This window comes from Ornithodoros turicata, chromosome 1, assembly GCF_037126465.1.
Source record: "Ornithodoros turicata isolate Travis chromosome 1, ASM3712646v1, whole genome shotgun sequence".
NCBI lineage: Eukaryota > Metazoa > Arthropoda > Arachnida > Ixodida > Argasidae > Ornithodoros > Ornithodoros turicata.
In genome coordinates, this window is record NC_088201.1 from 103630931 (window position 1) to 103658291 (window position 27361).

The following is a 27361-nucleotide window of genomic DNA, read 5'->3' on the forward strand; positions in this document are numbered from 1 at the left end:
CGTGCATTCCTTTCTTTCTTTTTTGGTTCGCGTCGGTCGAGTGGCGATATCCTATTACATCCGGAAGTGGTAGGAAACCGAAACCGCCGTTCTTTCTACGAGAGGCTTCTCTGTGTTGTGGACGAACTGCTTTTATTCGCGGGACGCTCATGATTTGCAAGCGGCGTAAAGGTTACTGCACCATTATTGCATCAACTTACTCCATGAGATGGCCGGCGAAAATAGCTGATCTTCGCTATCCGTCTTGCTCTCCCTGCGTTGCGGAATCCTGGCCAGGTTGGGAGACGGTGGGGACGATGGAGGCGAAGGAGGGAAATGGGAAAACTCTCTCTGCATTCCTCCTCCCCCTTCTCCCCTGTTAACCGGGTACCCACGCTGCACCACACTTTTAGGCATCATGGGATTTTCTGAAATCGCCTATTGTGCCTATCGGTGATGAGCCTGCTCACTGTCATCCCTTGCTGGTCAAGGTACTCGAGCACCTTTGAAGGCGTGCTGGTTGCTGGAGTTATCTTCAGCGGACTAGCACACAATGGAATTTGTGGCATGTGATAGCATTGCATTACAACTTGAACACACCGCACTCACAGACACAGCCCGGCTTTTAAAGAGGAACGATAATGTTGCTCTGTAAGTGAGATACGGGGCTGTTCCACGGTTGGGAAAAGGCTGAGCGTGAAAAGGCTGAGCGTGATCATACAGACGTGAAGATAGACACAGACCGTCTCAAAACAGGAGCCCTCAATTTCTTGCTGATTTCAGCTGCTGTGACTGTTTCGCCTTCTCTGCGCCCAAGCTCAGGCGCCTTCAAACTCATATAGTTTTGCAACCAACTTATCTGAGAAACTGCGTAGTTTTACATACAACCGCGGACTACAGCGCTTCGCAGCTCCACATTTGTCGTTCACAGGGTGTGGAAGCCATAGTGCAAGCTCGGACTATCCTTGACTTTGCTGACCAAGTGAGAGGGAGGTTCCGCCTCCAAATGGCGCTCCAATAGGAGGACTCGGAAGGCGGTGCGCTGCGGCCTCTGCTCTTGCCTAATAGATGGCGCATCGGTAGCGCTCGGCTCGGTATATGTGAGCCGCTGTCGTCTGCTTCTTTCGGTAGAGCTATGACCTGGAAGCCTCTGCTCTCGCGTAAGAGATGGCGCAACATTGGCGCTCGGTAAGGGCACGTGTGCTCGCCATAACTTTGGCCTCGACCTTGAGACAGGCCGGTAACCTAAATTCCGGTGACGCGGCGATAGCAAACCATAGTGCGTAGTTTTGACGATTATGCTTCATGGATGTGTCATTACATTACCAAATTTTTGGCCAGTGCGACGTTTCGCTCCGCTCATGCGTGTGAACATTGTCTCAACTCATGAAAAAGGAAAGAAATGTTGCTGCTTTTGTTCTACTCCTCGCACTGAAATAAATCAATTAAAATAATTGTACTGTGTCTGTCTTTTTCTTTTTGTATGTAGTTACGGAAGAAACTGTTTCGTTTTTGTAAGGGTTCCGGGACATTTGGTCGAACGTCGTTTGGACGAAAGCCATTTGATCGAACACCGTTTGATCGCAACGGCAGCGTCATGAAACAGAACACACAAACAACGTGACAAGATTAAGAAGCAATTCCCCAAGGCCCTGATACCTTCTGCATATCTCGGGCAGATATGTTGGAAAAACGCAGCGAACCACATGTCTCGCGTTAGCGTGGGCGTAGGAAAAAATTGTCCCGGTTTGCGGAGCATTTTACCAAATGAAATGTTTGCGCGTACTTTTAGCAATACGCTGAGGCAGTATCAGCCACGAGTACATGAGAGTGGAGCTAAACGTCTAATTTTACTTTCAAAGCTCCTGCAAACGCAGTTTCAGTACTTAATGCAAATAAATAGCGAAAAAAAGCGCATCATCGGATCGCCTTGCAAGTGGTAACCATCATCAACTGGTAACTTGGTAGGAAACATCTTCGTTGTTAGCGTTCCAGCTCGTAATGTGAGGAGTACGGCATTCTCACAATTCTCTTGCACCGCATCTCTCACAAGACGACACCTTAGACGAAGTTGTGTGTACTGACCAGCCGAAGGTAAACGATGATGGTGATCAAATTTAAACGAAGAAAACTGTGCTCGTGATGCTTCTATGTACGGGCGACTCTCGATTTCGCTTTCAGTCTGGCGATTGCTGGCGACTGCGAAACCGCGAGCAAGTCCACAAGTCAAGAAGAGGCAAAGCGAAAGGTGGCCGCGACGTCACTGGTTTGAGCGGACGATCGGACGGCAAACCAGAAAATTGATTATTGGATTGATATTTGGCCAAACTATTTTGGAGGTACTCTCAGTAGGCACCAACCTTTGTGCCTGATTGCTTCTGTTATGGTCTGTGTTATGGTTGTATATCCTCCACAGGAACGCGTTAACACACATTTGCTAAAAACAAAAAAGGAAAGATGAAAGAAAGACGGCACACCCAAGGACCTTATGGACCCACTTTTGATGAGAACTCCTTTCCCCGGGACCCGAGGAAGGAGCTGACTTAGAAGACTGGAACTTGATCAGGTTTTGATGGGTGGAGTCTTGGATGCTAATACACATTATATCTTGTGCGAAATCTAGATAATTTGTCCCCAGAGCCTGTTGTGAACAATCTCGCGGAAGCCGTCCGTGCTAGTCCTGGTGTCAATTTAACATATCTACTGTTCTTGGAAACCATTGCGGCCTTGGAAAGACACCTTGGACGTTATATCCTGTAAGCTCCGCCGTAAGACAAGTTTGTTGAGGATCCTTTTGAATACCTGATACATTACCTACAGGATATAGTTCCCGTTCAACAGCAACACCTGACACCATTCAAATTTTATATGAGAGTGAAGGTATTGAAGGTCAAGCAAGGCGGTGGTTCGGTGACAAGACGCTTTCCTTTTCTAACTGCCGTTTTGGAAATTCATAGTGTCGTGGATATAACGGTTGTGTGAAATGAAATGATTGGTGGGATAGCGCGCAACCTCAGAATGATCAGGGTGAAGGTACCAGTTACGCCTCTTGTGACGTGTCTGAAATGGAACTCAATAGAAGCAGAATTCAGAAAAAGTTGATTGGCTGTGACACTGTGATTCCAGCAAAATTGAGGAATTCCAGCAGTGATTGAAGAGAGTAGGTAGCCGGAGTACCAACTGGCTCTAAAAGAGCAGTTGAATTACAAACCCGCGGCGTAAGGTAAATTACATCTCACATTTAATGATAAAACAGAATATGTTGTGCATTATCGTTTGCTGAGTCTATATTTCAGGCTGGATATGCAGGTGAGCAAAATTCGTAGAGTGATGAAATTCCGTCAGGGTACAGTCTTTGGTTCGTACATTGAAATGAATATTAAGCGACGTATCGCAGCACAAACGAACAGCAAAAGCATTGAAGTTGAGTTCTAGTGCCCTTTACGGTCGCTGTTTACTTCCCCATGCGAGTTCGATCAATTAAGGTAGTCTTCACCAAACAAGAGATATAGCTTCTCAGACGATTGTATTCGATTTGAGATTTTGTCGGAGCATTGTGTGCTGTACGAGGTGAAGAAAAGGGATGTAAAACGTAACTCTCCACTGCAGATCGGTTTTTGTATTTTGTATTATAGTAAGTTGATCACGTATGAATTTGTCTATTGTACTCTTTGGAAAAGTCGAGTTGTCCCAATACAATCATGTATTTGGATACGGATTCAATTTTTTTGTGTGTTTCGTACATCGGAGTATGAAGAGGAAAATAAAATGATTCCAGAAGACCATCTTGATCATTCATCCTATCCAATTTATTATCCACTCTATAGCAACAAAATTAAAGGGGCATTGTTCCACTTCAATGATAAAACACACGGTACGAGCATTCAAGAGGTGGTCACTCTGAAAGCAAATATGTATTCCATCTGACTAAGTGATGTTAGTCAAATTGCTAGAGAAAAAGGTGTCAAGAAATGTATTGCTCATGGGAAGTTGCATGATGATGTGTATAAAGATGACGTGTTTAATAGTGCAAAGGTAAGTCATCGGCAAAGGACTATATGTATAACAAACGTCAATGTATGTGCACTATCGAAACAATTAAGGATTACTCATGCCGTACAATGGCAAACGACGGTACGTCTGACGCTATTGAATCATATCCATATGGAAGCTGCGGAATCGATAACGAGTGAGTATTATCCTTATTATGTGAAACGTACTGTTTTTTCTTGTCTTTTTTTTTCCTTTTTGCCTGTTTCGTTGTCACATGATGAAGGTGTTCGAACTGAAACTATATGCTCGAGGTAAAGGGGTGCTGATACCAGGAATCAAACCTGAGCTTTCTGATCTCCAGTCAGATATGGCAACCGCTATACCATACCAGCATGCATTCCCGTTGTACTAGAGTGCCTCAAGTACAGGGGGGTTTATTTGCCTGTGTCATCCCTAATTGTTGCCTGCCTTGGCCAGTTCTCGTTGTTTACTTCCTAAAGTTTTTTGGTTGGGTTTTTCTCCTTCACGTGATTGGCAGTACAAGTGGCGGAATTCAATTGGCACCATTGGTTTTAATAAATATATTTTCACTTGTACTTTTTGTGTATGACTATTATTTGCCTGCTTATGGTAGCATGTTGGAAACGCAGGTGCACACGTAACACAACGTGACATATAAAGCGAAGGTGCGCGTGCCGATATCCACGGTGGGGACGATCTCTATCATAGGATTTAAGTGGTGCAGCTGGCCGTTGCCAGGGGACTGTTTCTCATAGTAATTCATTCCCAGCGTCTCAGTACTACTTAAGCTGTGGTAGTTCTATCTTGCCAAAAATGTTTTCCCTGCAGCACAAACACCACAAAGCAAAGTCGGCGGCACATTTCGAGTGATGTGACTAGGTCGATGTACCGTTTAATTTGCGTATTCCTGTTCCAAAAGACTTGAATAGACGTTAAAGACTTGAACGGGTGAACATGTGCCGCGACACTTTGATTATCCGCCACGAACAACAAAGTTGCTAAACAGTGTTTAAACGTGCTATGAAGACGGTGAAATTGAGGAAGTAACATTATTCTGCTAGATTAATAAGTAACTAAAACGAATAACAAGGGAAAAAATGCTTTGCAGTCAGGCCATCACACTTATTTTCTCCCTGTTGCATGTCTCCCATGTTAAAAATAGGGTAGCGCTAGCGTCGAAAGATTCCGCCGCTGCCCATATACGTATCTGGATTTTTTTTTTTTACAAATTTAAAACGTAGCGGTATCGCTACTCCGCTGTTGCAATAACAACGCTCAGCCCATCATTATTATCGCAAAATGAACGTGCGTTAGCACGTTAGCGTACGTCACATCATCATCTTCTCTAGATAATTCATTCGCTTAATTCTTATTCCCCGCTTTCAACTTCTCAGCTATTTCATTCTTTAATCTGGTTGGTTGTAAGCGTGAAAATCGCCTATAAAAGCTCGTGGGATCTATTAAACATACACTCGGGGGGGGGGGGGGGGCGGAGGCAGTCTATGTAGTGTATGTGTATGTAGGCAATCTATGTAGGCAGATCCAGTGTTACTCGTATAAGGAGTATAAGTGCAACTGAAAAAAATAGCGAATACGGTAGCGGCGCTTGTAGTACTAGCGCCGCGCGTAACATGTTCGTAAACAATCGTCTGCGAGCCAGTCTGTCGAATGTACGCTGCTCTCTGATTGATGTACAAAAAAACGTCACCGTGATCTTTACACCAGCTACGGAGGCAGGGCTAACAAGAGCAGCATTCCGGGACACCCCCTCTGAAAGCCGACTTGACCTGATAGCAGAAGAGTACGCAAAGAAGCCAACCTTACAGGGTGGTGCGTGAGCCACGTGGGAGGGAAACATTTGGACAAGCAGAGGAGGACATATCTGACACACACTATTATTTGAAATGCCAGGTGGCTTCCCTCGCCTCTTTACCTCTCTCGTACGTCGTTTACGACTTAGCGTCGCATTCACCCCTGCACTCCGGTATAGGCTGGGCCACAGCAACACGGCGCTGTGTACAACATGTGGTGTCCCGGCAGCAATCCGACACATTTTAGAAGACTGCAGCCAGTACGTATGCGAGCGACGGGCCTTTAAATGTCAACTTGAAATGCTCGATCAGAGGCCATTCAACATCTGCAAAGTTCTCGGCCCATGGAGTAACCCTGGACATCAGTGCCGTGCACTTGGCGCTTTTTTGCTTTCTGAGGGCCACCGGCCTCCTTCACGAACTGTAGGGATCCCTCGTCATCCTCTCATATGAACCTTTTTGGAATGGGGTAGGGTCCTGCACCCAATGCAGGGAAACATCCCACATCATCATCATCCATTCATCTATGTTGTTGTTGTTGTAGCTGGATGATGGGTTGAACAACTGCAGAGGACCGCCATGAACGTTTAGTCCCCGTGGTTTAAAGAAGAAAATTTAGAAATGAAGAAGGACTCGCGATTTTTGCGTTTGCAATCGGTGGTGCAGCCAGATTCCAGAATTGCAATGGACAGGTGTGTATCCATGTCGTGCCCGGGAAGATTAAAATGTATAGCAACGGGAGTAGGGCGATTATTGCCAATGTCGGATTTATGACCGTAAAACTTCTGACGCATGGTGTTGGAGGTTTCACCAATGTACTGAACATTGCATTTCATACATGTTATTAAATAACAAATGTTAAAGGAGTTACAGTGCAAAGATTGTTTAATTTGAAAGGTGTAGTTGTTTATGGTACTGGAGACCGAGGTGCAGGTAGAAATAAGATTACAAATTTGGCAGCGTGTGTCGTTGCAGGGACCCGAACCAGGTGTTGTAGTACGCCGCAAACGCGAAGAAGTAAGGATATTCCGGATATTCCTTGACCTGCGGAATGTAACAATGGAGGCAGAAGGAAATAGTTCTTTCAATTTTTCGTCACTGTGTAGAATGTTAAGATGGCGCTGGAAAATAGTTTTCGTGTTACGAAGGGCTTTGTTGTAGGTGGTCACGAAAGTAATATTTCTGTGTTCCTCGTTAGGCTGGCTGGAAAGAAGTAACTCTCTCTCCAGCGAGCGTGATTTGGTGAAACCATTTTCAATTACATTGCTGGGATAGTTACGCTTCCTGAAATCAGCAGACATTTCGTGAGCGCGTCTGTGGAAATCGTCGGTATTGGAACATATGCGCTTGAGTCGTGTGAACTGCCCAAAAGGAATATTTCTTTTCTGGACATTGGGGTGATAACTACTAAAATGAAGATACTGGCGTCTATCGGTTGGTTTCTTATAAAGGTCAGTGACTAGTTTTCCAGACCGAATGGAGACAGTGACATCAAGAAAATTGATTGAAACATTGGAATAGTTGCAGGTGAATTGGATAGTGCTATGCAAGGAGTTGAAGTGTTCAAAGAAAGACAATAAGGAAGAGTTGTCACCCGGCCACACAACAAAAATGTCGTCGATGTATCTCAGGAAAATGAGCGGCTGTACGGGGAAGGATTCAAGGGCCCTCTTTTCAAATTGACCCATGAAGAGGTTTGCATAGTTAGGTTACACGCGGGATCCCATCGTTGCGCCATGTACTTGGACAAAATGTCTGCCATTAAACTCAAAGTTATTATACTTTAGGACCAATTCAAGTAGTGGGATGACCGCAGAAGTGTGGAGGATGTCGGAGGGGAAAGAAAGGAGAAAGGATTCCACTGCATTCAGGCACTCATCGTGGGGGATGTTAGTATACAGTGATTTTACGTCCATGGTTACCAGTGTCATATTGGTCAGATCTGAGAACTGGTTGTTGATAGAATTAATTTTAAGGAGAAAATCATTTGTGTCTTTGACGTATGAAGGAAGTAGCGGAGGTACATGTTTTATACAATGGTCTATCAGATGGGAAATCTTTTCTGTTGGTGTGTGAATGTCTGATATTATAGGTCTGCCAGGGTTATTTTCCTTGTGGACTTTTATAAGGAGATAAAATGAACCAGGATTAACGTTTTTAGGCTTGATGAATTCTGCTATGTGGCGTGGAATTAAATTGTCATTAGCGAGTGCGAAAATCTTTTTGTTGATTATCTGACAAAACAAGGGTGTAGGATCATTATCAAGAACCCTGTAGAAAGTATTGTGGTTGAGATGTTTATTGGCCTCATTAATATAGTCGGAAGTGTCCATGACCACAATTCCCCCTCCTTTATCCTCAGGCCTGATCACTATGTCATCCCGTGTTTTAAGATTACGTAAAGCAATCCTCTCAGCTTTGGATAAGTTAGGATTTTTAACGTTAATTGACTCGCCGACTAGCTTATTGATATCGTTATAGACCGCCTTGATGTAGTTGTCGATCATGGGACTAGTTTGTGATGCGTCAGGGGTCCAAATGGAGGGCTTCTTGAAAGGGTTCGTGTTGGTAATTGCACTGCCATGAAAAAATGTCTGCAAATGCATCCTCCTACCTAAGCTTTGTAAATCATTCACTATGTCGAACTCATCAACAGAAGGTGGGGTGGGGACAAAGCTAAGACCCTTAGACAAAACACTAATATCAGCTTGATTTAGCGTGGCACTGGACAAATTAAAAACTATGTCATTTGAGCATGCCGAGGGATATGTAATATCAACTAAAATATTGCAGATATTGAGATCATTAACGGGTGTGAGGTCTAGCTCGTCATGTTTAGCTTTCTTGGATTTTACAGATTGTAGTTTTGAGAGCTTATCAGACGCAAAGATTCTTAGTTCCGTCACTTCGTTGGGCCGTAGTGTTAGTGCTAGTTGCCGTAGTTGATTGTCAATGTCCTTAATTCGGTACGAACTCTCAGTACGCAAAATTTTTAACAATTCTATGGATGCATGCTTTAATGAGCTATAGACCACCTTCTAGAGCTTCGAGGAGAGTGGAATGTAAATGCTGCGGACGGGCATGAACAAGCAAACCTTTGGGAACTATATTCTGTGCTATGCAGTCGGAATAGTAATGACGATGAGACACAAATCTAGCTTTCTTATCGATTAATTTACGTGCTTTGAGGAAGGAAGCAGACCTGTTATTGTCCTTGTCCAGTCACCGAGAGCTCCTGGTGTTATACCTCCTAGTGACGTTCCGAAGTTTCTTGGTGGGTTGTCTACGCGCACTTAGAGCAGATGTGGTTCTGGAGGGGATGGTGGACTCAACTGAGTTCACTGGAGCGTTCACACTGTTTTGCGGCACTGTAGCACTGTCGTCCACGGATTGGTGTCTGTGATCATGTTGATGTTCTTCGGGGGAACTGGGCGTTCCAGGTGAGCTGGTGGGTCTGAGGCGGTCACTGTGACCACAAACGAGAAGCGCAGGACATGACGAAGGATGAGGTACTTGGTTAGGTGGGGAGAACCGGGGTGAGGGGAGCACAGGTGAGGCAGACGAGGAGCGTTGGGTACAGCTCGCGGGGGGAACTGATGGAAGGTGCGGAGTGTGCGGGTGTAGGTCAGGAACAGCAGCAGGGGCCGTGTTTGGTCCTATGGGCTGAGGAGTTAAAGCCATTGAAGGGGGCAGAGGTGGGAAATCATCAGGATGTGGAAAAACGACAACCTCTTGTCGTACGGAGCGGGTGGTTGGGCAGAAATGAAGCCTGATACAGCTTCGGTAATGGGAAGCCAGCACTCTAGCGCCCCGGAGATTCAGGTGGTGGCCGTCGATAGCTAAAAAGTCCCACGGCGATTGTTCGACACGACTGTGGCGATACCAGAATACAAATACCAGAAATGCTGGTTGATAAGTTGAATTTTACGGTTTTACGGTAAGTTGAATTTTACCTCTGACCAACGCTTTTTTACCCGAGAGACCAACCGTAAAATTCAACTCATCAACCAGCATTTCTGGTATTTGTCCATTATGAACGACCGTGTTGGCTTTATCCGCCACAGTCGTCCAACCTCCAACACCATGCGTCAGAGGTTTTACGGTCATAAATCCGACATTGTCAATAATCGCCCTACTCCCGTTGCTATACATTTTAATCTTCCCGGGCACGACATGGATACACACCTGTCCATTGCAATTCTGGAATCTGGCTACACCACCGATTGCAAACGCAAAAATCGCGAGTCCTTCTTCATTTCTAAATTTTCTTCTTTAAAACCACGGGGACTAAACGTTCATGGCGGTCCTCTGCAGTTTTTCAACACATCATCCGGTAGCACCCCGATTCGTCCAAATGTTTATTTCGTCCAAGTATTCACAACGTCCAAGTACTCAGCACGTCCGAAAAAAATTGGACATAGTGGGCATTGGACGAACTGAACCACAGGGAGGGAAACTTGACCAACCCGTCCAAATAACCGTACCGTCCAAACGCTTGTTTCGTCCGAAAAGGGAGGGGGATCTCCGAATGCGAGCGAACAATTGCTTCGTTTACGATTGAAGGTAGAATTTAAACATTCACACCGAAAGATGCCATGCCATACATCAAGTAAAACGAAAAACAAGTGCTCAGCCTGCTCTGTTTATTTATTTTTCTTTCTTTCTTTTTTTTTCATTCCAACAACTGACTAGTTGAAGGTAAGATTTAAACATTCCCACTGAAAGATGTTATACACGGAGTAAAACGAGAAACAAATGCTCAGCCTGCTCCGTTTAGTTGTTCTTTTTTTTCTTTTTTTTTCATTTAAACAACTAACTTATTAGTTAGCATGGCCTGGGACATGCGCTGCAGGTATGCCTTGATGACATGAGCAAACTGCTCTGTTACGTCTGTGAAGTTTGCTTCGTTTCCCAGCATCATTTCCCCTGAGCTGTATTTTCCGTACGCCCATGAGAAGGAAGAGCGAGCCTCTTGTATCGTCTCCTGCTTGGCGAAGCCCCGTTCAACAGCAGCCGAATGCGTACCTGCAAATGGCGGTCAGAAGCATGAATACAAAGAGAGCAAGCGAGGAAGTATAGATGCTATATTCTATTAATTATCATGATGATGTTCCCTGATTATGCGAATTTGTTTCTTAGCTGGTTGTGCTTACATTGTGTATGGTTGACTCAAATTCGACGAGGAACTTCGAAAACGTCATGTGGGGTTGGCTCTTGAATTTCATGCGCAGCGAATTATGCCACCCTTCGGCGTGATCGTTTGTGCGGAGATCGTCCTCATCCGCAAACTAATTCCAGAGATGAACGTTGGTAAGCCACTGCCGCTCGAAGTAGTCAACGTAAAGGCAAAGGGCCGCAAGTTTCCTTTCAGATCCCTAGATGTCTCCAGGAAAGATCACTGACATTGGGAAACGCGGTACGTAGCGAGAACACAGTTATAGAAAACACATCCTTAACTGGACGGTCACTGTAGGTCAGCGGTCCTGTGAACGGGTTTGTGTTTTCTGTGATTCTCCGTTTGATCGATAATCCATTTGCTTTCATGAATATTTTTTTTTATTTCGTGTTAGCGCCGCGAAGCAACTGTGGCTATGGGCGGCGTACAGACGTGGACAGATGGAGAGAGGACAGCAGGAAGGGGTGGGGACAGGGGGGTTAGTATGCGTCCTGGGCCGACTTCGGGGGGAACTGTGCCGACATTCGCCTGGAAAGTCTTCGGAAAACCAAGGGAAAACCTCAGACAGCACAGCCGGTGACAGGATTCGAACCCGTGTCACCTCCCAGTCTCTGCGTGGAAAGCGATCATCCTAACCACTATGCCACGGGAGCTGGTTTTCATGAATACAGTCACCTGCCATTCACCCAGTGTCAAAATGGCCTGTGCTTTCATGAATGTAGCCAGGCAGTCGCCTGCCGAAAGGAACAGATCCTTTGGGAATTCCCCCATTTGGACGAAACGGGCTATTGGACGCGCTGGGCAAGTTTCTACTCGCCTGTTCATTTCGTCCAAGTTATCAGTACGTCCGATTTTTTTCGGACGAATTAAATATTTGGACGTTGTGAGCAGTTGGACGAAATAAACGTTTGGACGAAATGGGGCGTAACCGTTCAACAAAAGCTGTGTTCCCCTCGTACACGGCTTGACATCCACCTGTGCCCCCGTTTTTTCACCACCAAATCTTTTGAACCCCAATTCTCCGAATGTCTCATTTACCCGTACACCTTCTCTTTCCTGATTCTTATGTGACGGTTGCTCACGTGATGCATTGTATTACTGTCTGGTTGTTTTGTGTTTACTTAGTTCTGGAAACCTGTTTTATTGTATCTGTTCACTCGGTATATATACTCGTGTCGCACTTAGTTGTGTAACCTGAAGAAGTGCAGTCTCTTGCACGATAGTTCTTGTTCGAATCAGGGATCGGAACCGGTATTTTTTTCGGTCCGGTTCGGGTTCGGGTTCAGGCATATTGGTTCGGTTCGGGTTTAGCTCCGCTGAACCGAAATTATCAGCTTGAACCGGTTCAGGTATATCGGTTCGGTTCGGGTTCGGCTCAGGGAGAAACCCCACCCCCCACCCCCCGCACATACACAGACAAAAAAAAAAAAAAATCTGTCAGCGGTCGGGGCATTTACAAGGATTGGAACAGTTACTTTTTTCGGCATCGGTTTAACCGGTCCACGGGCAGTAATTTTGCTACATGCAAGCAAGCTTACGCTCACCGTACACGATTGTAAGAGAAAGGTGTGAGATAACCGTTCAGGTGAGCAAAAAAAAAGGTCGGTCAGTAGTACGATTAATTCACCTCTGAACCGATTCCCGAACCGGTAACCGTATAAATTTTTTTCGGTTCAGTTCCGGTTCGGCTCAGGACAAGCAAAAAAATCGTTCGGGTTCGGTTCGGTTCGGGTTCGTCAGAAAATAACGGTTTTCTCCGGTTTCCGGTTCGGGTTCAGTTTCGGTTCCGATCCCTGGTTCGAATAAATATTAGTTGCTCCTAACCGTTTTCCATGTTACATGTGTGATTCAGGCATGAAAGGTGAATCTGTCCTCTACTTGTTTCAACTTTTTGCATAATAGTAGTCTTCTTTTTTTTCTTCACGACGAAAGAAGTAACGATTGGCTCAGTGTGGCTTCCGAAGGGGTTGTGTCTTCAACCATCACGATGACAACACTCTGTCTTGTTGATCCAGTGGTGCAGATGTCGATTCTAGCTTTCACGTTCCCTGGTTCGATCCGAGCGCCATGCCTTTCTCCCCACCCTCTCTCTCTTTCTTTCTTTTATAATGCGAATTTGTGATTACGGCAGGGTAAGAGCGTCACAATTTTCGTCCCAGTTGGCTTATTAACGAACACTATGACATAATTCATTAATTAATTACTCAGTTCTGTTTTATATTAATTGGGGTAGTGCTATGCGTTTAGTATGTGAAAAGTAGACCACTCTCCTTTGCATCCCAACCTACTTCATCGTTACACGAAGTCTCCGCTTTGCAGAATGGTGTTCACGTTAGAGAACAACATGAGAGAAAGCACCTGTAAACGCTACCTTTACAAGAGCAAGAAATATGGTCGAAATTTCTAGTTCTCTTTTTTTAAATTCTATTTGTTATTTTTTAATAATGCCACAGTATATATGAGCGATATTCAATGCGACACGGCAGCTTATCAGTGGAATCCAGAGCATACTGTCAAGGACTTGACCTCTGTTCGTAGACCTCACCCCTTTTGTTGAACACAGCGTGGTTATTTCCTCCGGTTTCAAAGGAAAACACTGAACATGTGTTCCGTACAATTCCATAATTCCGGTTATGGAGCACGTAGGCGTGTCCACAGGCTTCTTCTCGAGGGCTAGGTGGGACATTGACAATGAATAAGAGCAAGAAATATGATCGGTGAAAAAAGGGTGGGGCACTAAAATGTCTCGGTATCGTTAATGATACAGAGATCGCGTTACCATAAATTAAGTAACTGAAATACTCTTCCGATACCGATTGAAAAGAGGATCGCGATACGCACTCCGATACCGAAAAAGTATCGATTACTTGTTGTGATATGAGATGGATGAGGAGGAGAAAGAATAAAGCATTGAGTTGGGAGCACGGACGCTCGAGCAGGGCTCATTCTTCGGGACTCGGCGACACCACATTTTGGCGACGATTGGAAAACCTGAATTTCATCACGGATTTGCAATGTAATCCATTTCTACGCTAAGCCATTACTACGCTTCGCTCTACAATGAATTTTGTGGTCGCACCGCCGCCTCCATTCCTCGACGTACCGGGAACACCGCCTCTTCCATGGACACGGTGGGTAGGCCTATTTTCGAACTACATGGCCGCAGCTGGCGCTGACGCCTTCTCCGCAGCACGTAAGAAGGCCATATTAGTTCACAACTTGGGAATCGAAGGTCAAAGGCTCTTCACGCTACTACAAAAATCAGCTGAGCTGAGACAGGTTGCTGCTACACCAAGTGGAGCGCAGGCCGTAGAAGGTGGGGACGCACCACCGCCATCCGAAGATGTTACAGTACCTTCGACGGATAACGTATATGATCAAGCACTTAGTATCCTCGAGCAGCGATTCGGCACGAAAGTGAACGTCATGGTCGAACGTCACCACTTCAGAAGTCAGAGGCAGAGGCCTACAGAATCCTACTTGGAGTACATTTCGGAGCTACATGGGCTTGCAGCAACATGTGGATTCGACCTGGCGGCCGACGAAGCTGTAAGAGACCAGTTCATCGAGGGAACGTCATCGCATGCACTACGTGAACGCGAAGGGATGAAGCTTACATTGGGAAGATTACAGTTCATTGCAACCCATTTCGAAGAAGGAGCGAAGGCAGCTCGTGAATTTCTTCCTAAGGAGGATGAACAAGTAATACTGCTTCGAGGTCGTCCCAAGAGGACACAAAAAGGGAAGCGCGACGGGCAAAGAACAATGACATAATCTACTACAAGATGTTACCGTTGCGGATCTGCAGACCACTTAGCAAATAGTAAGACGTGCAAGGCAACTGGGCAGAAGTGTTACAACTGCGGGAAAGTTGGGCATTTCAAATCAGTCTGCAGAAGCAAATCCGTACCGATCCAAGAAATTGACAGCGAAGAAGTCGAAAGTATACCGCAAGTTGAACATACCAGCCAAGGCTCCAAAGGAATTTTTGTTGAAGTTCCAGTAGAGCAGGAGACATTGAAGTTCCTTCTGGACACAGGGTCATCGGCATCACTCATGTCGTCTGACATATTTCGTTCTAAGTTCCGGGACAAATTTCCTCTACATAATTCCAACGTGACCCTACGGAACTACTCAGAGAGTCCCATACCAGTAATAGGATGCTTTGAGGCAGATGTCGTGTACAAGAATGTATCTTCAAAGATCAACTTTCACATCGTACCCCAAGGGACAACGTTACTAGGCATGGACGCCATTAGCAAGCTAAAGCTTCGGTTGGACGGAGCAGAACTGAAATGTTTTGCAGTTTCTACGTATGCAACTGCACTACCGCCGAACCTCAGGAATGAATTTACAGACTTATTCTCGGAAGATATTGGAATGGCCAAAGCTTTCACTCACAAAATGAAAATACGTCCCGAGGTAAAGCCGGTTGCAGCAAAGCTAAGAAGATTACCTCTCACTCTCCGTCAACAAGTCTCTGAGGAACTTCGACGCCTCCAGGATAACGACATCATTGAGCCTGTTACAGCTTCAGAATGGATTTCACCGGTCGTGGTCGTCCGAAAGTCAAATGGAAGCATTAGGCTTTGTGTGGATTTGCGTGAAGTCAACAAGGCAATTATCATGGATGTTTTTTGTCTACCACATATAGAAGAGATGCTGAACTCTTTATCTGAAGCCACAGTATTTTCAAAGCTAGACTTGGCGTCGGCATATCATCAACTTCAGTTGGACGAGCAAAGCAGGGAGATTGCCACATTCATCACACATGAAGGACTATACCGTTTTAAACGGGTATGCTTTGGACTGTCGTCAGCTCCAGCAGCGTTCCAACGAATGATGACCAAGGTTCTACGTGGCTGCAATGGGGTAATGGTATACATTGATGACGTAATCATTTACGGACGAAACGAAGCGGAACATGAAAGAAATCTTCGTGAAGCACTACGGCGCATTGCTAATACAGGGCTCAAACTCAATAACAAATGCATTTTCGCTCAGAAAGAAATCACATTTCTCGGGCACAAGGTCAGTGGTCGTGGGATCAGTCCCCAAGAAAACAAGGTACAAGCCATCTTGGACGCACCAGCACCAACAGATGTAGCAGCATTACGTTCCTTTTTAGGCATGGCAGGGTATTACTCACGATTCATACCACATTATGCTGACGTTGTAGAACTGCTTCGCAAGATGCTTCGAAAAGAAGAACAGTTTGCCTGGCGCCACGAAGCTGATAATGCGTTTCGGGAACTAAAAACTCTGCTGTCCACAGAGAACATCCTGCAACCTTTCGACCCTACCTTGGACGTCATAGTGACAACGGATGCATCATCCATTGGAGTAGGAGCTGTGTTGCAACAGAAAAAGGACGGTAAATTGCGAACCGTTGCTTTTGCATCAAGAACTCTGGCCCCACATGAAAAGAAGTACTCCGCAGGTGAGCGTGAGGCCTTAGCCTGTTTATGGGCTTGTGAGCGCTGGCACGTGTACTTATGGGGGCGACATTTCGTTCTTCGAACTGATCATCAAGCACTCGTGACGCTTTTATCTTCACAAGGGTCTGGTCACCGCCCGCTACGTATTTCACGGTGGTGTGCAAGATTACTGGCATATGACTTCAAAGTTCAGTACTACAAAGGCACCGAAAATGTTGTTGCGGATGCATTATCTCGCCTTCCGATGAACGACGAGACTCCTACACAGTTCGAGGAAGAAATTGTATCAGTTGTGATAGGTCCCATCAGTCGAGAAATACTGCAGGAGAAGGTAACAGAGGACTCAACGCTTCAAAGAATCAAGAAGTACGTCGCAGACGGTTGGCCGTCTAAGCAGTGCTTGGAAGAACAAGATATTCCGTACTTCCACGTAAGAGAAGGACTGTCCTGCATTGAAGACATACTTCTCCGGGAAGACCGAATAGTCGTACCAACAGCACTTACCGAAGCGATAGTACAAAATGCTCATGAGTCTCATCCAGGCATAGTGAAAACAAAACAAAGATTACGATACATCTTTTGGTGGCCTCGCATGGATGCGCAAGTGGAACGTGTGGTACGCAGTTGTGGAATCTGCCAAGCCGCGGATAAAACTGCAAAACCGCGAACTCCACCGCTTACTCCCGTACCATTTCCAAGTATGCCGTGGGAGAAGCTTGCAATAGACATCACAGGGCCATTCGAGAAGGCATCACCAGATTGCAGATTTGCGGTAACACTCGTGGACTATTACAGTAAGTGGCCAGAAGTATTCTTCTCCGCTTCTGTCACGTCAGCCACTGTTATCACCTTTCTACAGCAAGTGTTCAGCAGAGACGGATATCCACAAGAAATAGTCTCTGATAACGGGTCACAGTTCAAGTCAAGTGAATTTGAGAACTTTCTGAAAGAGCGAGGAATTAAACATCTCTGCTCCTCTTTGTACTACCCGCAAGGGAACGGATTAGTGGAACGGTTCAACCGCACGTTCAAGCTGTATGTCCAACTGGCATCTTTGGAACGGAGACCCCTGCGCACGGCTGTTACAGAGTACCTCGGCGTGTTCAGAACTATTCCCCATAGCACCACTGGTCAGTCTCCAGCGAAACTACTACATGGAAGACAGCCACGTACGAGGCTAGACATTGTGGGAATTCGGACTCGTCAAGATCCAACAGAAACATTACAAGCGTTAAGAGAACACGTGGAGCAGAAACAACAGTATATGAAGAGGATCACAGACGAAAGACGTCGAGCAAAAACCACTACTTTTCGTCCTGGTGACCTCGTACGCATTCGAATTAAGCCACGTTTCAAAGCAGAACCAACTTACTCGAAGCCGGTTAAGATACTGAAAGAGTGCGGGAAGCACTCATATCTTCTCCAAGGCAACAAGGTGTGGAACGCCTCGAAGTTAATCCTCGCCAGACAAGTTGACAGCTCTGATAAGCACATCCGCAATGCAGACAAACCAACGGTAGGAGTGGACCTCCACATGAGCTCCCTGTGGCAACATCTGGACCCGTCAGAGAGCCAGCACAACGAACAACCGCAGGCATCTGGCACATCGGCATCACGAACACAAGCACCTGATCAGCAGCGACATGCACCGCAGCGAGAAAAACGGAAGGCCCACGCCCAATCCCACACACCAAGACAGTTACGGCGATCTACCAGGAAGAAGTGTGGATCGAATCGTTTTCATTATCAACTGACTTTTTCTGGTGTTTTTTTTTTTTTTTTTGGAAGGGGGGGAATGTTGTGATATGAGATGGATGAGGAGGAGAAAGAATAAAGCATTGAGTTGGGAGCACGGACGCTCGAGCACGGCTCATTGTTCGGGACTCGGCGACACCACATTACGGTAACGGCTTTATTTGTAACGGCGATACGTACAACACTGCTTAGAAGTCGCCCGAGGACGCACATTCCCCAGCACTCTAGCTCTCGTTCCTCAAGACAGAGCCCTACGTCTGACAACACCGGAAGTTTCATAAGATTGTCAATGACGGGTTTAATTTCAGCCGTTCGAACCCAGAATGGTCATTGAAGCCGTCCACACACAGCGGGTCACCGAGGGAAGCCCCATTCCTCGTCGACGCAAGCAGCAAAGGCTTCGCGAAGATCATCGCATCAGCGTTTTGAGTGAGAGTAATACCCGAGGGGGGGGGGATATGTTTATTAAGAAAAAGAAAGGAAAGGTAATACCCGAGGCGTTCAACACTTTCTCCGGGGACAGCTCAGACTTCTTCACTTTCACCTATAGCTGTCGTGTACAATAGCACGCACAATAACACAGTAGTCGATATACCTGCTGTACTTTTTTCTTTTCCCCTTAAGTGATCGAAAGAACATAATTAACGCGAAGCTCGGTGAAAGTATTTATTCGCTACATTAATTCACAACGAATGTTTAAACAGCAAACTTGCTTAATTTGTGTAGGTAATTTATGTCGCAGTTGAAATAACAGTTTTCATTTCTTAGAATTATTTTCTTTTTTTTCTTTTTTTCGGCCTTTTCGATAGTTCGGTTTTCTGACCGTTTGGCCTTCTTCTTGTTCGATGTCTTCGTTTTTCGACCTTTTGAGTTTCGGCCTTGTGATTGCCACCCCTTCTAACAAGCGCTCGAAAAATTGAAACATCCAGGTTTAAAGCGCAGAAAACGGCGCGCGTATGAACACAGAATAACAAGGGCAGAATCTCGAAGTTCACAGTCTTGAAACAAAGAAAATGCACAATTGCTTCGCAGGATGATATGCCGTTTTTTAAAAAACTCGATATCACCACTTTACCGCTCAGCTTGACGCGCAAAGTCACTGTGAAAGTCACATTCTTGCATCCTTTTGGGAATGAAAGGGACAAAATAAACGTGGAGGCATCGGTGTCCGCCCATTTGTTCGAACGCTGTTTGGTCGAACGCCGCTTGATCGAAGCCGTTTGACCGAACGCCGCTTGATCGAAAGCCATTTCACCGAAAGCCGTTTGATCGAAAGCCGGTTGGTCGACACCGTTTGCTCGAAAGACGTTTGTTCGAAGAGAGTTCAAAGCTCGCAGCGTGTCCTTAGCGCCTCATAGTTATCGGACGGTTCACACTTGCAAAGCGGCGCAAGCGCTATAATTTAGTGGAAGTTATCGTTTCTGGTCTCTCCCAGCATGACGCCTCCAGAGTTCGACAGCGACGGAAAAATTCGATCAACTGACTGAACACCTTATCAAGAAGGACAATCAGAAAGATTATCAGACATTTGGTATGACACACTCGCCGGTTCCAATGCGGTCGCCATGCCGTGAAATGCGGAAGCAAAACAGCTCCACGACTTTCGCGACGTCACCACTGAAGGGCCTCCTCATTGGCCAACACGAATGTAGTGCTAATATTAGCGCTGAAAAAGTTGACTGAAGCTCAACTCCGGCAAGCACTAATTTTTAGCGTTATCGAGCACTGCGAGGAGGAAAATATCGCTATATGTCGGAACAGGCCTTTATTCTGTAACTTTTGACTCGAGCATACGGAAGCGGGCAATCAGTTTTCTCTGCTTCTTCTTCTTCCTTTTTTTCTTGCTTTTTTTTTTTCAGCTAAAGAGGGGAGACCACTGAAATGGGATAGCTATACAGGGTGTCCCAGAAAACGTTTCATTGAATTATAATAAAAAAACTACACCACCTAGAGTCATGCGGTCAATGGCATTTGTTCTTACTGGGTTTTTGCCACCTCCTCATGTGAATGTCGTGTAACGTAAGTTTAATTATGTAAATTTTTGCGAGCTTAAGTCGGAAATTTGCCTAGTAAAGGTCACTTTTTTACCCCACCAATGTGAAGAGCGTGTCTAATTTAGTCAAATTAATGATAATTGACACAGATATTCAGGAGCTATCCCATCGGAAAAAATAGCCGAACATCATGCTCTACGGAGGTGGCACAGAGGTCGCACGGAGGTCGCACGATGAATTTTTCAGTGCAATCTTTGTCAGTCCGACGAAAAGAGGTTGGAAACCCAGCCCTCCCCGACATCGCAGAAAGAGATAAAACAGGCACGGCTTATCACGTCCGACTTTCGCTGGGATAATGCTTTCCCTATCCCAATTTTAGGAACTGTTACTTTTTCTACTATCACTCTGTGGGCTGGCTTCGGAACCTGCTTTCGTCGCACTGAGAGCGATTGCGCTCAAAAAGTCATCGCGCGCTATGGTCCGGTGCTCCGAAAAGCATGATATTCGGCTATTTTTTCCGATGGGATAGCTCGTGAATATCACTGTGAATTATCATGAATTTGAGTGAATTCGGCACGCTCTTCATATTAGTGGGGTAAAAAAGTGACCTTTACTTGGCAAATTTCGGAGTTGAGTTCGCAAATATTTACATAATTAAACTTGAGCTACATGACATTCACATTAGGAGGTGGCAAAAACCTAATAAGAACAAATGCTCTTGACCGCATGATTCTAGGTGGCGTAGTTTTTTTATTATAACTCAATGACACGTTTTCTGGGACACCCTGTATGTGCGCGAAAGCCACTCGAAGTCAATGGATGCTAAGAAGGAAATTACGCCATGGGACAAAATAATGATATTAAATTAACAGCCATATAAAACTTTACTTCAGCCTTGGTTAGAGTATGCATCTGCAGTCTGGGATCTCTACAGATGCACGCTATAAAAACAATAAAAGGTAGACAAAGTACAAAGATCAGCTTCCCGGCTTATATTGTCTCGGTTTCGAATGACTTCTTCGGTTCCGTGAACGTTGCAAGCACCAAATTTAGATTCACTTGCACATAGGCGCAAAGTAAATAAACTAAAACTGTTCTTTCTCCTATACAATGTCAGTTAACTACAAACATTAACAATACATTGCTAAATTTGTCCGCGTTCGATGCGAATAAATCATTCAGGTGTCATTTATTTATCTGAGTTATTTATTTGTCAAAATGATTATTAGCTGACAATTGACATCAATTATTATTCGACAAAGTGTTGCGGGATTAGGGGTGAAAGGCATGTATGCTATGTTTAGTCACTATCTGTCAGAGCGGAAAAACCTATCAAGTTGTCGAACAGGAGAGGCTGAACAACCCAGGCCCTCGGACCGCTTTCTGGATGCGAAAAAGCGGGTAAGAATGAGGAATGTGTTTATGGGCAAGCGGATTACACAGAGTTAAATATTCCTTAGGATAACAGCATTTACGACTAAAGCTTTATTTTGTTTCTTCTTCTTGTTTTTTGTTCCATCAACGCTACAAGCGTACCAATAAAAAAATCGATCAAATGACGTTCGATCAAATGGCTTTCGACCAAATGTCCTGCGTTCGATCAAACGGCTTTCAACCAAACGACGTTCTATCAAATGCCCGGAACCGGAGGCATCAAATTCAAAGAATCCGGTAACCAGTTGCACCAAAGAATTCCACTAAACCGCGTAATCGTTTTTATCGCACATTATCTTATCGCACATTATCTTAGCGCCCATTACTTAGCCTGGATAAAAGCCCCAAGCAGCATAATGTACTGAAAGTCGAATGCAGTGGGGGTGGACGTGTAGGTGAAAGGCCTTGAACAGACCTCTGAAACTAATGAACATTGATAAGACGCATACCTTCCACCCCCATTGCATTTGACTTTCCGCACATTGTACTGCTTGCCCAAGCAGCACAATGTACTGAAAGTCGAGTGCAGTAGGGGTGGACGGGTAGGTGGAAGGCCTTGAACAGACTCATGAAGCTAAAGAACATTGATAAGACACATACCGTCCATCCCTATTGCACTCGACTTTCAGTACATTGTGCTGCTTGGGTGGTAGCTGTATTTAAGCCGGGTGTCTCCTTAACTTTGGAATCAGATACGCTGTTGCACGATACGCAACAGACTGCTTCGTCGCCGATGCATTTCTGCAGCCACCAGCTACGCACACCACCCGATGACATTCTACGCCGTTGACCGCATCATTGCTCGCACGGTAAGTACATAGTTTATGACTGTTTTGTGTTGAATGTCCTTCAAATTGAATAAAGTTAAAATCTGGGCAGGTTGGTAACTCCTTTTAAAATTCCTAAAACCCCAGTGCTGAGTAAAAGAAGGAAAGGACGACACAAGTAAAGTCAAACGGCAAGTGCGCTGAACTAACTGCCAATGAAAGATTTATTCGATCAAACCAGGACCTTTTATACTCTCCTCTCCTCCTATTTTCGTGCCGGTGTTTCCACGCGTATAACCAGAAACTTTCGTCACAATATGAAGGTAACTTTCTTAGATATATGTAATGGAGCCGTACTAACGCAATTCCCCCTTGATCGTTTGATTTCTTTCGTTCCCATGAACAATTAGGGTGCTTGCTTTCTACGCTTAAACAGCACTGTAGCATTTTTGAATAGTGGCTCACGTCTTTCACAACTTATCGTATGCCCCCCCCCCCTCCATGTAAACTGTAGTGGTAACCTGTAAAGTCTACCCCCATGACAATTTATATGCCGATTCTCATGGTTAATTTTGCAGCCCATTTCTTTTTGTGTTTTTTCGTTCCTCGCTAATGCACTAAGCGATTTCCTTTTGGCAAATACCAAGTCTACCCCATAATACTTACAAAATTTGTTAGTCTATGTCCAGTCTCATATACATACGGTATTACGCTCAAATTATGTTTATACATATATATATATTTATGCTACTATATGCCGTAATATATATATATATATATAATGTTTATAAGTCCCAAACGTCGCCACACCAGCATTGGACAGCTGTTTCGGTCTTAGTGGGCCTTCATCAGCAATGCGTAGGTGGGCGACGTTTGAGCGAGTGGCGTCGGAAGGTCACGTGGGCTTCGCACTGGGCTTTCAGAGGTGAGTCACTCACCCTGACGGGAGGACATCACGTTCCACGTGACCTTCCGACGCCACTCGCTCAAACGTCGCCTACCTACGCATTGCTGATGAAGGCCCAATAAGGCCGAAACACCTGTCCAATGCTGGTGTAGCGACGTTTGGGACTTATAAACATATGTTCAACGTGCAGCCAAAGAGCGTATACTATTTTTCTTCATTTTATATATATATGTATATATATATGTATATATATATATATGTATATATATATATATATATATATATATATATATCTTTTATGATTTTTAAGTTTTAATAAACCCCTTTTTTGTTACTTCCCCTACTTTCGTCTTCTGTCTCCCATTTATTTCAACTATAATTACGTAGCCGTCCAATCCAACTCCAACTTTTCAAGATATATATATATATATATATATATATATATATATATAAAGGCAAGGGAACACAGCGACGGATTTGAGGGGTTAGTGGAATACAAAGACTTTTATTTTACATAATTAAAACATTATTTAGGAAATGTGGCACAAAAGAAGAGTTTCGGAGGGAAGCTCCTCCTCCTTCGGGACAGAAGTCACATAAAGCTGGAGGACATCCCCGCACAGCGGACAATGCAACGGAAAAAGCAGATAGATGACTTCGCCTTACATGGACTATTGATGAAGCAACGGGGCCACGAGAACAACGCCCCAAACCACGACTTCCCGAGGAGGCCCCCTAAGGCTCCCAAACACGATGACCTGAACCCCGGACTCCCAGACATGATTTTACCATGGACGACGCCCTTGGAAGAAAGACTATGACCTCCAGCTGTGACTTCGGAAGATCCCTGAACATCAGGGCAGTGACACCACACCGGACAGCGACAAACGAACCTTCCAGAACGTGACCCATCGACGAGCGCCAGGCGGCGCGAATACACAAGATTACGTCAGCAAGCTAAAGCAATAAAAGCCGTGGACAGTCTTGTTGCCTCTTCGGTCCCGAAGAAGGAGGAGCTTCCCTCCGAAACGTCGACTCTTCTTTTGTGCCACATTTCCTAAACAATGTTTTAATTATGTAAAATAAACCTCTTTGTATTCCACTAACCCCTCAAATCCGTCGCTGTGTCCCCTTCCCTTTCGCTCATATTCCGCGTCGCGGCTGTTTGATTTTTCATCTTCTGCAATTTAACATTATATATATATATATATATATATATATGCAGGGTGTTTCAAACAACGTGTCATTCGGACTTTATAAAAAAATATAAAAAAAACGGGGCGACGGAAAAATACGGGGTAAACGGCATTTGTGTGGCAACTGAATTTGACACCTTGCAAAAATATTTTAATTTGATTTCAATTAAAAGAAATTAAATTTCTTTAATTGAATCTTAAAATTTCCCAAGTTAACCTAGCGTTTTCCTTTTTTTTCTGGTCTTTTTCTTTTTTTTTTGCACATAATAAGAGACCCCGTAGCGAACGGGGTCAGATCCACCAAGAAATCCGCTCGATATTGCAAATGGAACTGCCCCAAAAAAGTCCGGAAATTGAGGCTTCAGAGTTTCGGGTATTTAACGGCCCACCAAATCAGTCGCAAAGACATGCTCCTGCCCCCTCCCCCTCCTCTTGTGAAAACGGCCATGTTTGCCAAGAGATTGCGCCGCTCCTATCTGTCTGACGTTGGAAGTATTGATGTCGTAGGAAAGCATTTTTTCTATACAAATGTGCTACAGCGCTCTTTTGTTTATACATCGTTCAGCTGTTCTACTAAAAGCGAGGAGCATGACCATATTCTCATTTTTTGCTCATCTTTGCCAAGGTTTTACGGGAAGAAAAAAGAAAATAGCGCTATGTACTTTTTTGCAGCGTTGTGTCCTGGGATACACAAAATGTGTCACAGCCCCGTATTATTGATATTTGACGTAGGTAATTTATAAACACTCCTAAGAAACCCTGAAAAATTTGATTTTTGAACTTGTCATTTCGGATTGTTCTAGTGCTTGTTTGAAAGCAAAATCCGCACTGAAGAGAAACAATTATGCACAGAGCAAATCCTGATATTCTCACCGTAATCGGAGTGTATCAAGGGAAGCCCGAATACCTAAAAGCTACCCACTCACCGCCAAGCGAAACCGAAACTGATGGGCTGTGGCAAGCGAGATTTACCGCGTAAGTTGGTAACCATGGTTTGTAAGTCCCAGCCTTCCCCGAGAGATGTCGCAGGCAAATACCGAAAGAAGACGTTTTCTGCTACAGCTGTTTCTGCACTTTTCGTTGTCTTCTTTTCTTTTCTTTTTTTCTGTCATGAACTTTCTGTGAATTATGCCGTTCATTTTCTTCATTTTTTTAAATGTAGTGTATTGGTTTCATTGAATTGAACTCGGGAACTTGCCGCCGTCAGTCACTGTAACCGAAGCGTCAGTCTGCAAACTTTTTTCCTTTTCAACCGTATTTATCTTCCTCGTGTTTTTTATTATTATTATTTTTAGACAAAATGCGAATGGTAGATACCAAAGCAAGAATAAATAATCAATTTTGTACAAGAATCGGTAATCAGTTTCGTACAGACTAGGACACGAACTATAGGCTAAATTTTCGTTTATTTTCATCTCATTCTCATACACATTAGCAAAGCATGCTAAGAACTGTGCAAACTCCACCGGTGGTAGAACCCCGGAAAACACAATCTGGAGTTTCTTTCAGGTCCCTGGTTGACCTTGTGTATGGCAGAACGCGACAAGATGCGTCTTTTTGCCCCTGTGTATTGTTTGTGAATGTAACGTAGAGTAGTCATACTCAGGTTGGGGATCGTGGGCAGAGCCGTAGCGACTGGTGTGCGAGAGGGGTAGCCGCCCCGGGCGCCCTCGGGGGCGTCGAACGGCAAGCCCTGGCAGGTTGGTTGGACAGGATAAAGCGGGAACGAAGGAAATTTGAATTTACGATCTCGGCAGTGCAAATAAGCGTTTTAATTTCTTTGTTTACAGGGCTTCTGACAGCAGTTGGAGAAGGGGGTGGGGCGCTTCAGATTTACCCTGCCCTGGCCGCAAACTTGCCTCGCTACGGCTGTGATCGTGGGGAATTCCTCTTTGTGTCGTTTGCAGGGTGATTGCCCGGCGGATCGTCTCAGAAACCTTTGGGTACTGTAACCCTAAAAGTAGGCATGATACCCATACCAAGAGAGAAAACAGGTCAGATTAGGTAACGTTTGTTGTGGAAGTCGTTTCCGCTGATATAGGGAAACCAATTGTGCATGGTTGCTACGAGTAAAAAATGATTGGATTCCTCAGCATCAGCATACGTAAGCAAAAGCCGAGCTAAGACTATAGTACTCATTTGTAACATCATTCCTTTATTATATTATGCAGGGTGTTTCACCTAAGGTGATAAATTCTAACTGGCTACGTACTCGCCTGAGGACTGTCAGACTTCCGGCAATTACCTTCTGGAAAATTTTGCCACCATTGAGGAATACTTTGGACAACTTTTAATTGCGGAAATTTGATTTCTTCAATTAAACTTTGAAAATTGCCAAGCGAACCTTACTTTTTTACAGAAATATGATGTGATCCAGGGGATAACGACAGGCCGCCCAAAAATTAGTACAAACTCGGCTTTAGCCCCGCCTGCTTGATTGTCACAAAGAAAAGTCCGCGGTATTTGATGGGAGAGGGGGAAGTGCTCCCGCCTTTCGTTTTACCTAGAGCTTTACCTTCATTTGCGCCGCGTTGAACTTGATGCTGGTGACACAACCCTCTTATCACAAAGAAAACAACCGTCTTTATCACAAAGGCCAAAAAAAAAAAATGAAGACGGGGACACTTTCTCATCTAGACTTAGATTTCGCGTACGGTTCTCTGCGAAAATCAAGCAGGCGGTGCTTCAGCGTAATTTTTACTAATTTTTTTTTCGACTATTTCTGTTGCGATACTGTGCATAGTCCTTGTTGGGTCTGCGGTTATCCGTGTAGGACATCATATTTTTGTAAAAAAAAAAAAAGAAAGTAAGCTTCGCTTGGCAATTTTCAAAGTTCAATTGAAAAAAACAAATTCCCGCAATTAAAAATTGTCCAAAGCCTTCTGTATTC

At 44.7% G+C, this 27361-nt stretch overlaps 1 protein-coding gene across 1 annotated transcript; it reads left to right on the top strand.

The window, feature by feature from the left end:
• Nucleotides 1-13962: 13962 nt before the first annotated feature.
• Nucleotides 13963-26383, top strand: LOC135381227 (uncharacterized protein K02A2.6-like). The gene is made up of 6 exons (XM_064612538.1): nucleotides 13963-14653; nucleotides 14789-16420; nucleotides 16541-18140; nucleotides 22320-22410; nucleotides 26063-26171; nucleotides 26262-26383. Exons 1-6 carry the CDS (start codon nucleotides 14041-14043, stop codon nucleotides 26381-26383), a joined length of 4167 nt encoding a protein of 1388 aa, XP_064468608.1. The 5' UTR covers nucleotides 13963-14040.
• Nucleotides 26384-27361: the final 978 nt, after the last annotated feature.

Coding starts and splice junctions, on each gene's coding strand:
- LOC135381227 (XM_064612538.1), top strand. CDS start 14,041: ATGAATTTTGTGGTCGCACCGCCGCCTCCATTCCTCGACGTACCGGGA. Junction 14,654..14,788: donor AGAAGGAGCGAAGGCAGCTC/GTGAATTTCTTC, acceptor GCGGATCTGCAG/ACCACTTAGCAAATAGTAAG. Junction 22,411..26,062: donor ACCGCATCATTGCTCGCACG/GTAAGTACATAG, acceptor AATGTAACGTAG/AGTAGTCATACTCAGGTTGG.